Below are 18,150 nucleotides of genomic sequence, written 5' to 3'. Positions count from 1 at the left end.
AACTGCATCCTATTGGTTTTTTCCCTAATTGCTTATTTGTTCATATTTTAAACTTCCTTATGTTTAATTTTATTTAGTAGTGGCCAGGTGAGGTGGTTCACACCTGTAATCCAAGCACTTTGGGAGGCTGAGATGGGTTGTCTAAAAGTATGACACTTACATTTACATATAGCACCTAATACTTAATAATGATAAAGACTATGCTGCTGGTTTATGTACTTACTACATAATGCTTATTATTATTATTTTTATTATTATTTTTTGAGACAGAGTCTCGCCTGGTCACCCAGGCTGGAGTGCAGTGGCGTGATCTTGGCTCACTGCAACCCCACCTCCCAGGTTCAAGCGATTCTCCTGCCTCAGCTTCCTCAGTAGCTGGGACTACAGGTGTTCATCACCACGCTCGGCTGATTTTTGTATTTTTAGTAGAGATGGGGTTTCACCATGTTGCCCGGGCTGGCCTCAAACTCCTGACCTCAGGTGATCCTCCCACCTTGGACTCCCAGAATGCTGGGATTACAGGTGTGAGCCACTGCGCCTGGCCCCCATCATTATTTTAGAGTATGTTCCTTCTACTGTAAAAAAAATGTTAACTGTAAAACAGCCTCAGGGCAGTCACTTCAGGAGGTATTCCAGAAGAAGGCATGGTCATCACAGGAGATAGCAACTCCGTGTGTGTTAGTGTCCCTGAACACCTTCCAGAGGGACAAGATGTCGGAGGTGGGGCCAAGTGCTGTGGCTCATGCCTGCAATCCCAGCAGTTTGGGAGGCCAAGGCAGGAGGGTTGTTTGAGCCCAGGAGTTTGAGACCAGCCTGGGAAACATCATGAGACCCATCTCTTCAAAAAAAAAAAAAAAAAATTAACCGCCATCGTGACACACGCCTGTAGGCCCAGCTAGTTGGAAGGTTGAGGCACGAGGATTGCTTGAGCCGGGGAAGTTGAGGCTGCAGTGAGTTGTAATGGTGCCACTGCACTCCAGCCTGGGGGACAGAGTGAGACCCTGTCTCAAAAAAAAAATATGTGGAGGTGGAAGACAGTGATATTGAGCATCCTGAATCTGTAGGCCTAGACAAAGGTGTATGTTTGTGTCTTAGTTTTTAACAAAAAAGTTTAAAAAGTAAAAAGAAATTAAATGTAGAAGAAAGCATATAGGATAAGGATATCGAGAAAGAAAATATTTTTGTACAGCTATACAATTGTTTTAAGTGTTATTACAAAAGCATCAGAAAGTTTTTAAAAATTTAAAAGTTTATAAAGTAAAAAAGTTATAGTAGGCCAGGCGCGGTGGCTCACGCCTGTAATTCCAGCACTTTGGGAGGCCGAGGCGGGCAGATCACTTGAACTCAGGAGTTCGAGACCAGCCTGGCCAAATGGTGAAACCCTGTCTCTACTAAAAATACAAAAATGAGCCAGGCATGGTGGTGTGCGCCTGTAATCCCAGCTACTCGGGTGGCTGAGGCATGATAATCGCTTGAACCCAGGAAGCGGAGGCTGCAGTGAGCCAAGATTGCGCCACTGCACTCCAGCCTGGGCCACAGATTGAGACTCTGCCTCAAAAAAGTTACAGTAAGCTAAGGTTAATTTATTATTGAAGAAAAAAATTTTTTTAAAAAGTTAATATAGCCTAAGTGTACAGTGTTTACAAAGTCTATGGTAGTACACAGGAATGTCCTAGACCTTCCCATTCACTCACCTCTCACTCACTGACTCATCCAGAGCAACTTCCAGTCCTGCAGGCTCCGTTCATGGTAAGTGCCCTACACAGGTGTACCGTTTTTTATCTTTTATGCTGTATTTTTGCTCTATCTTTTCTTCGTTGAGATATGTTTAGATACACAGATTCGGACCACTGTGCTACAATTGCCTACAGTATTCAGTACAGTAGGAGCAAGAGGCTGTACCATGTAGCCTAGGTATATATAGTAGACTTTACCAACTAGTTTATGTGAGCACACAATGCTGTTTGCACGATGACCAAGTCATCTCACAATGCACTTTTCAGAATATATTCCCTTCATTAAGTGATGCATGACTGTATTCTGCTAGAATGAGGAAAGAAAGGAATTACCCAGGTAAGATGATACTTTTTTTTTTTTTTTTTTTGAGACAGTTTCGCTCTTGTTGCCCAGACCGGATTGTAATGGTGCCTTCTCGGCTCACCTCAACCTCTGCCTCCCGGGTTCAAGTGATTCTCCTACCTCAGCCTCCTGAATAGCTGGGATTACAGGCATGTGCTACCATGCCTGGCTAATTTTGTATTTTTAGTAGAGATGGGGTTTCTCTATGTTGGTCAGGCTGGTCTCGAACTCCTGATCTCAGGTTATCTGCCCACCTTGGCCTCCCAAAGTACTGGGATTACAGGTGTGAGCCACTGCACCAGGCAAGAGGATACATTTTAAAGGAAGAATTGCAAAAATCCATAGCTGTCTACTTTGGGAGGCAAAGGTCACTGTTTGATCTGAATAGAGTTCCCATTAGTAGGAGGAGATGACTTTGTTAGTATCCCAATGTTTTCTTTATGTTTTAATTTCTTATAAGCCTATCTTTTTTTTTTGAGACAGAGTCTTGTTCTGTCACCCAAGCTAGAGTCCAGTGGTGCAATCTCAGCTCACTGCAACCTCTGCCTCCTGGGCTCAAGCGATTCTCCTGCCTCAGCCTCCCACTGTGTATACAGGCTCCCGCCACTGCACCTGGCTAATATTTGTATTTTTAGTAGAGACAAGGTTTCGCCATGTTGGCCAGGCTTATTTTGATCTCTTGACCTCAGGTCATCAGCCTTTTTTTTTTTTTTTAAATCAGACAAACCCAACTCTGCCTGCAAATACTTGTCCCTGCAGAGGTTTCCAGGTGACCCTTGCTGTATGGGTGGGCAGGGGCCTCAGGGGCTGGGCCCTCACGTCCTTGGCTCACAAGTGACCCTGCTCAGTCCCACTTACCTGAACTCATTCTCAGGGAAACCTCATTCTAGCTTGAACTACAAGGAAACAGCCAGGAGGTTTGATTCTGTTAGTCATGGTCTGTGGATTGCAGCTAAAAGGCTTGACCAAGCATTGATTGCCCAGCAGAGCTTTCCAGAGTAGTTACCGAGTGAGTTCATTTATTCCTCGGCAGCCACCTTGAGGATGGGGGATAAGTAAGGTCTGGTCCCTTCTCTCAAGGAGAGTTTTGAGAAGCCCTGTTTTTCCACAGCACATTCCCATATTGTTCTTACCCTCAGAAGACAATCAATATATGGGGGCGGTGGTTCCCACTTAGCCGCCCAATGTTTACCTTGCTTTTCCTTCATCCCACCCCGTCCTGTCCTCCTTGCCCCTTTCACATGGTACCTTCTCAGCTATAGTCACGGTTAGGTCCAGCAGAAACACCTACTCTGTGAACACTGAAACTTGGCTCTGAGTGGTTTATTCAATTTCCACTTGATATTGCCCCGTCATTGCCCTATAGCAGGTTTGTGTGTCCTAAAAGCTGCAAAGAACATCTTAGGATCTGGCTTCTGACAGCCACCAAGTTGAAATTTCATCCTGGCCGGGCGCAGTGGCTCAAGCCTGTAATCCCAGCACTCTGGGAGGCCGAGATGGGCGGATCACGAGGTCAGGAGATCGAGACCATCCTGGCTAATACGGTGAAACCCCGTCTCTACTAAAAATACAAAAAATTAGCTGGGTGTGGTGGCGGGCGCCTGTAGTCCCAGCTACTCAGGAGGCTGAGGCAGGAGAATGGCGCAAACCCGAGAGGCGGAGCTTGCAGTGAGCTGAGATCCGGCCACTGTACTCCAGCCTGGGCGACAGAGCGAAACTCCGTTTCAAAAAAAAAAAAAAAAAAAGAAAAGAAATTTCATCCCTTTCAGGGCTCACGTAGAGATGGAGAGAGATGCTGGAATTCCACTGCAGTTTCTATTTGAACGCAATAGAATATGGATTTAGAAACTAACATCTGAACTTCATTTAGAAAATGGAGCCCTTCCTAAACCTCTTGGCTGTGGTGGGGCCCTCTTCAGATGGCACTGTGGTATTAGCAGTGCTGTGTTGGGCTTGGCTTGATGGTGCCTTTCAGCTATTACTGAACCTCTGCTTGGAAGACTGTCCTCTTGTGCTGCCAGCAAGAGTGACTCCTTCCCCACTGTGTCCCTCCCTTCCTCCCCTCCCTGCTGTCTGGTGTCATTCTGAGCAGCGAGCTTCCATTAGCTTTCGTCCTCCAATCATTGTCACAATCAGGGCATTTTGTTTTATTTTGTTTAAGACACAGTCTTGCTCTGTTACCCAGGCTGGAGTGCAGTCACATTATCATAGCTCACTGCAGCCTTAGCCTCCTGGGATCAAGCGATTCTCCCACCTCAGCCTTACACGTAGCTGGTACTACAGGCAGGCACACCTGCACCTAATTTTTTGTTTTTTTGTAGAAACAAGTTCTCACTATGCTGCCCAGGCTGGTTTCAAACTCCTGAGCTCAAGCGATCTTCCTGCCTCGGTCTCCTGAAATGCTGGGATTACAAGTGTGAGCTACCGTGCCTGGCTGAATTTTCTGCTTTTGAATCACACTCCTTACAATTTATTCTCCATCACTGTTAGAAAGCATATTTTGGCTGGGCGCAGTGGCTCATGCCTGTAATCCCAGCACTTTGGGAGGCTGAGATGGGGGGATCACTTGAGCCCAGGAGTTTGAGACCAACCTAGCCATAGTGAGACCCCATCTCTACAAAAAATACAAAAATTAGCTGGGCATGGTGGTACACACCTGTAGTCCCAGCTACTATCAGGAGGCTGAACTAGGAGGATTGGTTGGGCTCAGGAGGTCAAGGCTGCAGTGAGCTGTGATGGCACTACTGCACTCCAGCCTGAGTGACAGAGCACTCAACCCTGTCTCAATTTCTTTTTTCTTTGAGACAGAGTCTCGCTCTGTTGCCAGGCTGGAGTGCAGTGGCGTGATCTTGGCTTACTACAACCTCTGACTCCCGGGTTCAAGCGATTCTCCTGTCTAAGCCTCCCAAGTAGCTGGGACTGCAGGCGTGTGCTACTGCGCCCAGCTAATTTTTGTATTTTTAGTAGAGACGGGGTTTCACTACGTTGGCCAGGATGGTCTTGATCTCTTGACCTCATGATCCACCTCGCAAAGTGCTGGGATTACAGGCTTGAGCCACCGCGCCTGGCCCCTGTCTCAATTTTTTTAAAGTTTTTTTTTTTTTTTTCCTTAAAGCGTGGTTTAAAAGTATGCAGTTTCAATATATTCAGAGTCTTAGGCTCTTTATAGTTTTATTTTCAAACAAAACCACTTCTTTTATTTATTTATTTATTTTCGGGAGGATGAAGTCTCGCTTTGTCTCCCAGGCTTGAGTGCAGTGGTGCCATCTCGGCTCACTGCAACCACCACCTCCCAGGTTCAAATGATTCTCTCACTCAGTCTCCCGAGTAGCTGGAACTACAGGCACCTGCCCCTACACCTGGCTAATTTTTGTAATTTTTTTTTTTTTTTCCCCGTAGAGACAGGGTTTCACCATGTTGGCCAGGCTGGTTTCTAACTCCTGACCTCAAGTGATCTGCCTGCCTCAGTCTCCCAAAGTGCTAGGATTATAGGTGTGATCTCTTTCATATTTATTCATTCTATGAGAAGCAGAGCAGTTCATAGACCGTTTTCAGGGGCTATTAATTACTGGATCTATTCTTCACAGGCTTGAGAAGTTATGCTTGCTCTCAGTCTCTGTAAATGGATTCATTTTTGCTGAGAGTGAGGAAAGTGGGTTAAGAAGGAGTACATCATTATCTCATGAGTAGATACTTTCCTGGAAGGAAATTCATGAGTTGATAGACCGTGGAATTTGGGAAGCCCCGGAGGAATATTGGTCTATTTATTAAAACGCTGACTTAATGGTTTATTCCTAATGATGGTTATGTGGTCAGTAGCTCATTCTGGGGAGCTACTGGCAGCCTGGACCTAAAGAATAAGCCTGTTTATGAATTACAGGTTGCATATCCCTAATCTGGAAATCTAAAAGTTTTTCTAAAAATCTGTATTTATTTTTTTGAGACAGGGTCTCGCTCCTATTGCCCAGGCTGGAGTGCAGTCGTGTGATCGCGGCTCACGGCAGCCTCGACTTCCCAGGCTCAGGTGATTCTATTTTTAGTAGGGATAGGGTTTTGCCATGTTGCCCTGGCTGGTCTGAAACTCCTGATCTAAAATGATCTGCCCACCTCAGCCTCCCAAAGTGCTGGGATTACCGGCATGAGTCACTGTGCCTGGCCTGAAAATCCAAAACTTTTGGGTGCCAACATGAGACTAAAATAAAGATCTACAATTTCAAATAAGGGATATGTCATTGGTAGAACAAAGTGAACTGGGTTGCACAGACTTTGGCCTCATTAACTCCTTGTTACTTACAGTATATTGTTTGACATCACATATTTCTAATTCTTTGTTTGCAGCCTGAAACCAAAACATCAAAAGGTCCTTCAAAGAAACATAAAACACTGTATGTGTCTTATGGATATTATCTTTGATATATCCATATCTATACAGACGCAAAAGTAATTATTTGATATTGAGGGTAAAGTTGCTGAAAAGTGTCAATGGCTCTAGAAATATTTTGTATAAAAGGATCAAGACTATGTGACGCATTTAACTGTTGCCAGTAGATTTTATGTCCGCAGAATAGAAATAATCTCATCCCTAGACACCTCCAGTCAAATGTTCCAGTAATGCCTCCCACCTGCCATTAGCCATAATCAGGTTCACAGGTGTGTAGTAAGCTGAAGATCAGACACATCGGCCCAATGTGCTAAACATTTTTATTTGTAATAAGACTAAATGAAATCGTTATTGCCAACAATAAACTTACCCAGTGCTTCTTTTCTTGGTCCTCACTAATACACGTAAAAAGCTGACACATTTATTCATTAAATTACTTATTCATTTGTTTGGGTAAAACAATAAGCTGATGCTAATCTTGGGCTGAAACAACTTTCCTGAACAGGTTATGTGGGTCATGAATTTATTTTGGACACGAGACCCTTCAAAAAGTCTGCAAATATTGAGGCTGTGGATGTGGCCAAGAGACTCCAGGATTATGGTAAGTGGCTTTTGGCATTCATGCCGCCGCCCATGCTGGCTGTGGACAACTTCCTAATGCACAAATGGAAAGTGCAGGCACCACAGTAAACTGATCTAGGGGATAAATGGGGAGCTCAGGATTCTTGGCAACCTCCAAAATAATAGAGAAAAAAGTTTCCTTATGACTGCATTGGTCCTGCCCTTCAGAAGATATTAAAATATGCATCTTGAATCCATTAACAGCCAAGAAAAGAAGTGTTTATGATTAAAATTAAAACCCCAGTGAGTTGCAGTGAGTGTAGTGGTGAAGGAAGCAGAGCAAGTAACCCATCGAAGTGGTAGAGACAAATGGCATTGGAGTTTTATAGCCACCTCCGTCATGGCGTAGCTGTTTCAGCTGCTTCTGGAGATGAAGAAATAAGTGTAGCAGTTTTCACAAAGAAAATGCAACTTTCTTTGAAGCATTTTGAAAGACATGGACCCTTCCCCTGTGCATTAGTGGGTATTCATTCAACTCAGCTCACTACATTTTCCTAGTGAACAATGTTATTAATATTATAATATTAAGATCATATTGCTTTTTAGGGGGTTGGGAAGACAGAGTCTCACTCTGTTGCCCAGGTTGGAGTGCAGTGGTGCGATCTCGGCTCACTGCAACCTCCACCTCCCAGGTTCAAGTGATTTTTGTGCCTCAGCCTCCCAAGTAGCTGAACTACAGGTGCACACCACCATACCCAGCTTTTTTTTTTGTATTTTTAGTAGAGACGGGGTTTCACCATGTTGGCCAGGCTGGTCTCGGACTCCTGAGCTCAGGCAGTCCACCTGCCTCGGTCTCCAAAAGTGCTGGGATTGCAGGTGTGAGCCAGCACACCCAGCCAATATTACTATTATAATAATATGAAAATGATATTAATAGTATCAAAGATCTTTCAATTCTCAGAAAGGCTAAGTTGGGGAGAACTTTGCCATTCGATGGATATGGAGTCCTTTCTGAGTTTTAATGACTTGTTTTGGGAAGAAAAAAGAAAAATCTTTTAAATTTAATAGTTTCACTAATGCATCGTAATGGGAATCCCACGTGTGTGACTCACTCTCAAATGAATGATCTTATTATGCAGTTACACTGATAATAGATGGGAAAGCCACAGAAAGGCTTCATTAATGAAATTACCAATCCCATCCTCAAGATCTCCGCTTGACACCTCTTGTAACCTGACAGTAGAACTCCTTTCTCCTGACAGCCTCCTGGGTAGCGATTGGGTAATGGCCGATTCAGGATAAGACACTCACTTTGTGGATGCCTTGCCTACTTCACATATCTAACTGCAACAGCATTTGCAAGGAGAGGAGGGGCTCACAGGGAAATGGTAACTGAAGTTACCACCCAGTGTTTCCAAATCATGTTGTCTCCCGACCTCAGTGTTATTTTGATGATTGATAGAACTGTTTCCACACTTGTCCAAAAGCCCAGAATTGTCCAGGTGCCTGGCACACAGTAGGCACTCAACACATAGTGTTAATAAATGGGAGACCAAATGAATAGCTAAGTCAAAAAGCAAGGAACATGACAACACAGTTTCCAGGTCTTAAGCATAACTGCTGAATGTGAATTTTTAAGGAAGAGAGCGAATAATCTGTATATTTAACACACAGCTTCTGTATGAGTCTTTCAGGCAAGTTTGGGGCATACTGCCTTAGACAGCAGTTCCAGGCTAATTATCAGACCTATTATCAGAATGACCTGGCATGTTTTATGACTCATAGATTTTTGGGCCCTACCTTGGACTTCCTGAATCAGGGTCCAGATGCAGGAATATTTTTTGCAAGAACTCAGGTGGTTCAAAATATGGGAACTACTACAGCAGAATACGTCGGACTGAATTTGCTCACACAGGGAATTAAGGGCAGACGTGATAGGTAATCAGCTTGCTCTCTTAAAAAACAATCTCAGTCTGGTTTGAGTGACAGAGGTATATGTATTTACCAAAACTCATTAAGTGGTACAGTTAGGATTTGTGCATTTCACTGTAAGTTTTATCACAAAAATATGTGAACAGATATTGAATTCTAGTCATGATATGTATGCTGAAGGGTTTAAGAGTGAAGTGTACTAATGACTGCAGTGTACTTTGAAATGCATCAGAAAGTAAGGCAGATAGCTGGATGAGTAGATATGTGATAAAGCAAACAACGGCATTGTAGAATCTAGGTGGTGGGTATATAGGTGCTCACTACAGTCCTTTCAACTCACCTGAATGTTAGTGGTTTTTTTTGTTTGTTTGTTTTTTTAAATAGAGACAGGGTCTCACTCTGTCACCCAGGCTGGAGTGCAGTGTTGTGATCTTGACTCACTGCAGGCTCAACTCCTGGGTTCAAGTGATCCTCCCAACTCAGTTTTCTAAGTAGCTGGGACTACAGGCACATACCACTACACCTGGCTAATTTTTGTATTTTTTGTAGAGACGGGGTTTTGCCATATTGCCCAGGCAGGTCTCAAACTGCTGGGCTTAAGCAATCCACTGGCTTAGGCCTCCCAAAGTGCTGGGATTATAGGTGTGTGAGCCACAGCGCCTGGCCTGAACATTTTTAAATAAAATGTTGGTAGAGAATTTTTTAAATCATGCAGATGTGACTCGAAAGCACCCCATGTAATTATGATGCTCATCAGAATTTGAGAACCACTGCACATTGGGGCAAGATTAGTTCAGAGGTGTCTCAACTTGGGAGTTGTTCTTCAGCTTTTAACAGTTTCATAGGGCCGGTGCGGTGGCTCATGCCTGTTATCCCTGCATGTTGGGAGGCAGAGACTGGCAGATCAGTTGACCTCGGTAGCTGGAGACCAGCCTGGACAACATGGCAAAACCCTGTCTCTGCAACAACAAAAAAATTAGCCGGCTATGGTGGTGTGCACCTGTAGTCTCAGTTACTTGGAAGGCTTAGGTGGGAGGATCATTTGAGCCCAGAAGGTTGAGGCTGCAGTGAGCCGTGAGTGTGCCAGTGTATTCTAGCCTGAGCAATAGAGCAAGACTCTGTCTCAAAAAAAAAACTTCATAGAAAAAATACAAGAAATGGAAAATGTTGTTTTTGATTTTTGTCCTGGAAATCTCTCTCTTGACTATGTGTCTTGTTGCATCATCTTACGTGTAAACCTTTGGAAACAGAAACACACTGAGCCTGTGTTCAATGTAAAGGCAAAGGCTTTCCACGTAGTGGCCAAACTTCAGTTTCCTTATCGTACAAAATGGGGACAATAAGATTTGCTCCAGAGTCCTTAGCCCTTGTTATCTCATTATTTAACTTTTGATAAGCTATAATATTTTTATTTCTCTTAATTACAAGTAATACATGATAATTACTGAAAGATTCTAAAGTATAATCGAAGTGAAATAAAAATCCCAGTCTCATTTTCTGGCCATATTTACAGTTAACATTTTATATTTTTTTCAAGGCATCTTCCCTCATAAAATGTGCATATATTATATAAATACTTTGTTCTTTTATTTATATATAGACATGGAATATCATTATGTGGCTTGCTTTTTTTACTTAATATTTTTGAATGTTTAGCCAGTTTAACAAATTGACATACTTTTGAATGGTTGTCTATTTACTGTGTGGGCGCTCTGTAAAATTTGCTTATTTGATCCTCCATTGTTGGATATTAGGTTTTTTCCTAAATTTTTCTTCTATAAACAGTGCTGAGATGAATCCCCATATACATACATTTGCAAATGTATCTGATGATTTTCTTATGATAAAGTATAAGAAGGGATAGGAACTTTTCTTCCAAACTGGGTGGGCCACTAACGTTCAGTGAGGCAATTTCTCCTGTCTCCCTTTGCAGGATTTCATGCCCCTACCATGTCCTGGCCTGTGGCAGGGACCCTCATGGTTGAGCCCACTGAGTCGGAGGACAAGGCAGAGCTGGACAGATTCTGTGATGCCATGATCAGCATTCGGCAGGAAATTGCTGACATTGAGGAGGGCCGCATCGACCCCAGGGTCAATCCGCTGAAGGTGCGTAGGCCCTGGAACTTTGCTTGAAATGTTCCTTAAACTAGAAAATGATGTCTGGACAGTGTACCAGCACCTCCTGAACTCTCAACTGAGGATGATACTCTTCCCTAGAATAAGGTAATTCTTCTGAAAAGATGCAGTTGTTACTCTGAAGTTTGCATCGTCTTGAACAGCATAGCAGTTACTCAAGGATGATGTGGTTGTGGAAACTGTCCACAACTGTCTAGTTGGAGAATTTGTAATATTCTGTGTCTCTGTTTGATGTACTGTAGTGAGATTATGGCATAAATAAAATTTACATATTCACATCACAAACTCTGCACAAGCACACATTCTTATATTAGAGCAGTTATCTCTGAGAAAACTATTGGCTTTTGGACTGGATGTTACAATGTTTATGCTCCATGTTGGGGAAAAGTTGGTTGGGCATTACTCTACCTCTTCTAAAACATGTTAATTGTATATGTGGTCAGAGTCCTAAGTTTCTTGTTAGTCCAGATATTAAGCTGGAAGATCAGGAGTGGAGAATACCATGAAGGCTGTGGTTGTGTCTTCATGGCTATAACCCAGAGAACAAGTCTGATATGCTGCAGCAGCTGGGGCAGGTTCCCAAACTGCCTGCCTGCAGGAGAGGGCAGGGACCAGTGACTTGCAGAAGGCAGGCACCTCTCTAGAGGTGAGTTCACAGAGTCATGGAGGCATACAGGATGATTATGCTTACCACCATTTATTTCTCTTTTCTCTCTGAAGATTCCTGCTTCTTTCAGGGTTTAGGCTATTCTTTCAAATGGCAATAAACATTTCAAAGAGCATAATAGTTATAATACAAGTGGGTAATACTGCTCATAGGATGATATCAGATTTTAAAATGAGCCAAATTATGTTATATGCTGTTTATCAACATATGCAGTAATAGTATAAAAGCATGATGAGAATGGTAAACACCAAATTCAGAAGAGTGGTTAGCACTGGGAAGGGGATATACAGGCAGCTCCAAAAGTGTAGGTAATTTTTTCTAAAAGGTGAAGCAAATATGACAGAATGTTCATTAGACTCTGCTGGGTGGTAGATGTGATGATTATTACCATAACATTCTGATATTTAAAACATTTCACAATTACAAATCACATTCTACCCCCTAAATTGAAAGAAAACCACAGCTTTCTCTGCTTGGGCTCCTGTCAGAAGCTTGAGGGTTGAGGTGCAGGGTGGGAGGAGAACAGAGTGTATTGCTCTGACCCCTCCCCTGTCCATATCTCTGTCTCAGATGTCTCCACACTCCCTGACCTGCGTTACCTCCTCCCACTGGGACCGGCCTTATTCCAGAGAGGTGGCAGCATTCCCACTCGTAAGTTCTCTGAACCTGAATGTGCCAGCTGGGAAGGCACGGGCCAGCTCCTATCCTGAGGGGTGTACACTCTTAGCCTCCTCATGATAGAAACTGTATGTGGCGCACCTTGTGAAATAAGGGCCTTGACGAGGAACGAGGAGCAAAGAAATTGGCTTTCAGAGGCGAGGTCATACGGTATCAACTACAGGTCTGGGAACTCATAGGGAACACAGTGGGGGAAAACTGAATACGAGTCCTGCCCAGTGGACCGATGTGCTTCCCTCCACCGTGGGACAGGGAGATGGCGCCCAATGCAACCTTCCTTTCTGATTCTTATATGGAGGAGAAGGTTCTGTGTAGTCTGTTTGAGTGAGATAGGGAGAAGGTTCAAAATGTGCCAAATTATGCTATGTGCGGTTTACGGATCTGTGCAGTAATAGTATAAAAACATAATGAGAATGGTAAATCCTGTATTCAGGATAATGGTTGTCATTGGAGAGGAGGGCAAACAAAATGATGCTTTTTTTTTTTTTTTTTTTTTTGAGACAGACAGAGTCTTGCTCTGTCACCCAGGCTGGAGTGCAGTGGCATGATCTCGGCTCACTGCAAGCTGCACCTCCCGGGTTGACGCCATTCTCCTGCCTCAGCCTCCCAAGTAGCTGGGACCACAGGCGCCCGCCACCATACCTACCTAATTTTTTGTATTTCTAGTAGAGACAGAGTTTCACCGTGTTAGCCAAGATGGTCTTGATCTCCTGACCTCGTGATCCACCCACCTCAGCCTCCCAAAGTGCTGGGATTGCAGGCGTGAGCCACCGCGCCCAGCTGATGCTTTTTTTTTTAATTGTTCAAACTTTTATGCACAGTATGAGAAATTAACTTTTTTTTTTTTTGAGACATAGTTTCTCTCTTGTTGCCCAGGCTGGAGTGCAATGGCACAATCTCGGCTCACCGCAACCTCTACCTCCCGGGTTAAAGCAATTCTCCTACCTCAGCCTCCCGAGTAGCTGGAATTACAGGCATGCGCCACCATGCCCAGCTAATTTTGCCCTATTTTTAGTAGAGATGGGGTTTCTCCATGGTCAGGCTGGTCTCGAACTCCTGACCTTAGATGATTCGCCCACCTCGGCCTCCCAAAGTGCTGAGATTAAAGGCGTGAGCCACCGTGCCTGGCAGAGAAACTAACTTTTAAATAAACTGAATTTATGGAAAATGATATGGCAAATAAATTAGACATATGTTAAAAGAGAAGGTCAGCTAAATATTCCAAACTTAAGGATATAATGGGCATAGATAAACGTAGATTCCAAAGTCGTCTTTAAGAGGTTGAAGTCCTTCAAACACAACTTTGCTATAAACGATCCAGAGATCAACAGCACATGGGGATGCTTAGCAGGGGTGGTGATCAGGGATGTTTCCTGGGAGATGCCTCGTTTTTTCACTGGTAATGTAGGGTTGGATTTTAGGTTCTCAGAATATTTGTTGGGCTGATGGTGTCTTAGGCTGTGGGAATAGCATTGCCCACTCCTTTTCCCTAAGAGAAACCTCTCAGAACATCTCACAGCATTTCCATCTTTTGTCCTTTACAGCCCTTCGTGAAACCAGAGAACAAATTCTGGCCAACAATTGCCCGGATTGATGACATATATGGAGATCAGCACCTGGTTTGTACCTGCCCACCCATGGAAGTTTATGAGTCTCCATTTTCTGAACAAAAGAGGGCCTCTTCTTAGTCCTAAGTTTAAGGGACTGATTTGATGCCTCTCCCCAGATCATTTGATAAGCAAGAAAGATTTCATCTCCCACCCCAGCCTCAAGTAGGAGTTTTATATACTGTGTATATCTCTGTAATCTCTGTCAAGGTAAATGTAAATACAGTAGCTGGAGGGAGTCGAAGCTGATGGTTGGAAGATGGATTTGCTTTGGTATTCTGCTTCCACATGTGCCAGCTGCCTGGATTGGGAGCCATTTTGTTTTTTGCATAGAAAGTTTTAGGAATTTTAACTTTTAATGTGGCAAGTTTGCAGACATCATAGAGGCTAGCCTGGAGACTTAATAGACATATATTTGTTCCAAAAAAGTCCGCATGGACTGTGCCATCTGTGGGAAATCCCAGGGCAAATGTTTACATTTTGTATACCCTGAAGAACTCTTTTTCTTCTAATATGTCTAATCTGTAATCACATTTCTGAGTGTTTTCCTCTTTTTCTGTGTGAGTTTTTTTTTTATCTGCATTTATTAGTATTCTAATAAAAGCATTTTGATGGGAAGAATGCCTTTTTCTTGGTCTGCTTTATAGTGTTACCACCATTATACCCTAGGTTCAGTGGGAGCTGAAGGGCAATGAGACCAACCAACCCAATAGCCATTGTTACATCATCAGTTTTGCCTTTGATGGCTGAAGAAACAGTTGTTGTCTTGGTCAACAGTGAAGGCCACTTTGGCCCTTTTTGTTAGAATTGAGTTAGACTGCATGTAACTGTACTCCAGCTATGGAAGTTCAATCAAATAGCAATTTATCTTTTCTCATTTAAGTCCAGAGGTAATAAGCCAAGCACTGGTTCTCCTTCAGTTTTCCTGCTCTGCCTTCCTTTGCATATAGTTTTCATCTGCATGATCTCAAGATGGGTATTGCAGTTTCAGGCATCACATAGCCATTCTAGTTAGGATTAAAAGAGAAGAGCAAAGACCATGCACAATGGCTTATGCCTGTAATCCCAGCATTTTGGGAGGCTGAGGCGGGAGGATCACCTGAGGTCAGGAGTTAGAGACCAGCCTGGCCAACATAGTGAAACCCCATCTCTACTAAAAATACAAAAAATTAGCTGGGCATGGTGGTGCACACCTGTAGTCCCAGCTATTTGGGAGGCTGAGGTGGGAGAATTTCTTGAACCCAGGAGGCAGAGGTTGCAGTGAGCTGAGATTGCACCACTGCACTCCAGCCTGGGCAACAGAGTGAGATCTTGCCTCAAAAAAAAAAAAAAAAAGAGCAAAAGGCAGATTCCATCCAAGTCTGCTTCTTTTGAAATGTTTTCCAATAGGTTCCACTCAGTAACTGCTGCAGCTGGCCAAAACTGGTTCAAATCTCATTCCCAGCTACAAGGAAGTGTGGGGAAGTATTTTACCTGGGCATGTTACTGCCTCAAACAAAATCAGGAGTATGTTAATTTTTAAAAAGCGGGGGGAGAATGGGTTTTAGGTCGGCAACTAGCATGCCTGTCACAAATGACTTTCCCCTAGAAGTAGCAAATGCTGTAATCTTGACTACTTGGTTCCTTGCATGGCAGCTTCCTCCAGCATTACTCAGTATCCCTAGGCTTTAATGCTAGTGGTCTGGACATGAGGTCTGGGTGCTCTATTGAATTATCTGCAAGTATTCCACTTATTTTCATATTTAAAAAGTGTATACAACAATTTAGCCTAACAATGCAGTACAGAAGTGATAGGCCTTTTTAACATAATAATTAAATGATATCTATTAAATAGTGCATCTCAGGTATCAGACAATTTTTTTTTTTTTTTTCTCAGACAGAGTTTCACTCTTGTCACCCAGGCTGGAGTGCATTGGTGCGATCTCGGCTCACTGCAACCTGTGCCTCCCAGGTTCAAGTGATTCTCCTGCCTCAGTCTCCCAAGTAGCTGGGATTACAGGTGCCCAAAACCATGCCCGGCTAATTTTTGTATTTTTATAGAGATGGGGTTTTGCCATGTTTGCCAGGCTGGTCTCGAACTCCTGACCTCAGGCCTCCAAATGCTGACCTCAGCCTCTCAAGTGCTGGGATTACAGGCGTGAGTCACTGCACCTGGCTTGATATTCTTTTAAGTGTTTGAAATGTACTACCTCATTTGACCCTCACAATATTCCACTCTTACGCATGTGGGGAAGGGTATGAAGAGATGCCTAAAGTCCCACTACCAGCCAGTAAGAGGGAGGGGCAGAATTTGGACCCAGCCTGACTGCCTCCAGTACCTATCGGCCAAAACAGGATACCCTGCTGCCATGGGAACTGCAGACCTGGGGACTCTTACCTTCCTGAGTTGGAAACCATGCTTAGTGCAAGCTAGCCATCAGGGCCTGGGGCGGCCCCTTCTTAGGAAGGACAAGTGTATGACAGTAAATAATGGAAGCAAACAGCAATTCTTTTCTACTTACTTTACACAGTGTTTATCGTTGAGTGCCAAGGTTGTTTCCATGGCTATTATCCATTACTTACCCCTAGAACATAGCAGAGCCAAACGCAGGCGATTAAGAGTCAAGTGAATCACTTGTTCTTCACTATTAATTGCTCATGTATTACCTAATGCTTGTGCCAGTCTTTCTCTGCCCCGGGTCTCATCCTGAAAGTCACTGCCCCTTGGAACCCTGTCCCCAGCCACCTTGCTTTGCTAGTCGTTCTCTGTATTTCATCCTAGCCATTCTCTGTATTTCATTTCAAAAATGCGTTCTTCACATCCCCATGAAATAGGCTTTCTCTGATATCTTCTATCTTGGCCCTTGGTTTGCTTCCTCCTGTACCCTGGGCACAATCATAATTAATTTTTTAATGTTCACTCAGTTTTTGTCTCTGTGTTTTGGTCTCTCTAGCATATCTTACCCATTGTTGGATTCTCAGTGCTGAGCCAGGGCCTTCCAAGTAGTATGTGTTCAACAAATAAAGAGAAATATGGGCCGGTCGTGATGATTCATGCCTGTAATCCAGCACTTTGGGAGGCCAAGGCCGGTAGATTGCCTGAGCTCAGGAGTTCGAGACCAGCCTGGCCAACATGGTGAAACCTCGTCTCTACTAAAAATACAAAAAACTAGCAGGACATAGTGGTCCCAGCTACTGAGGAGGCTGAAGCACAAGAATCACTTGAACCTCGGAGGCAGAGTTTGCAGTGAGCAGAGATCACTGCAGTCCACTCTGGGTGACAGAGCAAGACTCTGTCTCAAAAAAAAAGGAAAAGAAATATGGTGGGCTGGGCACAGTGGCTCACCCCTATAATCTCAGCGCTTTGACAGGCTGAGGTGGGTGGATCACTTGAAGTCAGGAGTTCAAGACCAGCCTGGTCAACATGGAGAAACCCTGTCTCTACTAAACATATAAAAATTAGCTGGGTGTGGCAGCATGTGCCTGTAATCCCAGCTACTAGGGAGGCTGAGGCAGGAGAATCACTCGAACCTGGGAGGCAGAGGTTGCAGTGAGCCAATATCGCACCACTGCACTCCAGCCTGGGTGACAGAGCGAGACTCCGTCTCAAAAAAAAAAATTATAAGGTTTTTGCTTTTTTTTTTCTTTTAAGCTCATCAGCTGTCATTAGTGTATGTTATGTGCGCCCAAGACAATTCTTCCAATGTGGCCCAGTGAAGCCAAAAAATTGGATACTCCTGCATACTATTGTTCCTATGGGAAGTATCCATACAAATTCATACAAACAAATGATTATTTTCAACCTACATCAAGAAAAAGATCATGGCTTTCATTCTTTCACAAATTAACTTCTGGAACAAAGCTAGGGATTGCATGCAATTTCTTCTGAATTCAGCAGAATCTATGGAGGATTGAAAAAAAAACCTACAAATTCCTTTTTGAGTGGAACTGCATGAAAGGAAACAACTCTGGTTGCTGTAAGAGGTCTAGGGTTTTCAGAACTGACCCAAGTGAAATTTTAGTGTGCTTTTCTTTTGTTTGTTGCATTGTTGCATTTAGTTTAACCTCACTAGTAAAGTATTTGTACAGTTCTGGGTGTAACATTTTAAATTTCCTACAAAAGAGTTGTG

General features: G+C 43.5%; 1 protein-coding gene across 2 annotated transcripts in view; it reads left to right on the top strand.

Moving 5' to 3' along the window:
• The window catches only part of GLDC (glycine decarboxylase), a 114,172-nt gene extending 99,855 nt beyond the window's left edge, over positions 1 to 14,317 (top strand). Inside the window, exons 22-25 of one of the 2 annotated variants that reach the window (XM_007969301.3) lie at positions 6,966 to 7,061; positions 10,887 to 11,059; positions 12,327 to 12,407; positions 13,979 to 14,317. In XM_007969301.3, the coding sequence (XP_007967492.2) occupies positions 6,966 to 7,061; positions 10,887 to 11,059; positions 12,327 to 12,407; positions 13,979 to 14,122 (494 nt within the window). In that variant the 3' untranslated portion in view covers positions 14,123 to 14,317. The remainder of the gene's footprint in view (positions 1 to 6,965; positions 7,062 to 10,886; positions 11,060 to 12,326; positions 12,408 to 13,978) is intronic. The other variant, XM_007969302.3, reaches the window with a different exon arrangement.
• The last annotated feature ends 3,833 nt before the right edge of the window (positions 14,318 to 18,150 follow it).

This window comes from Chlorocebus sabaeus, chromosome 12 (assembly GCF_047675955.1).
Source record: "Chlorocebus sabaeus isolate Y175 chromosome 12, mChlSab1.0.hap1, whole genome shotgun sequence".
Classification (NCBI taxonomy): domain Eukaryota; kingdom Metazoa; phylum Chordata; class Mammalia; order Primates; family Cercopithecidae; genus Chlorocebus; species Chlorocebus sabaeus.
The sequence above is the reverse complement of the archived record's forward strand: the minus strand, read 5'-3'. Positions and strand labels throughout refer to the sequence as shown.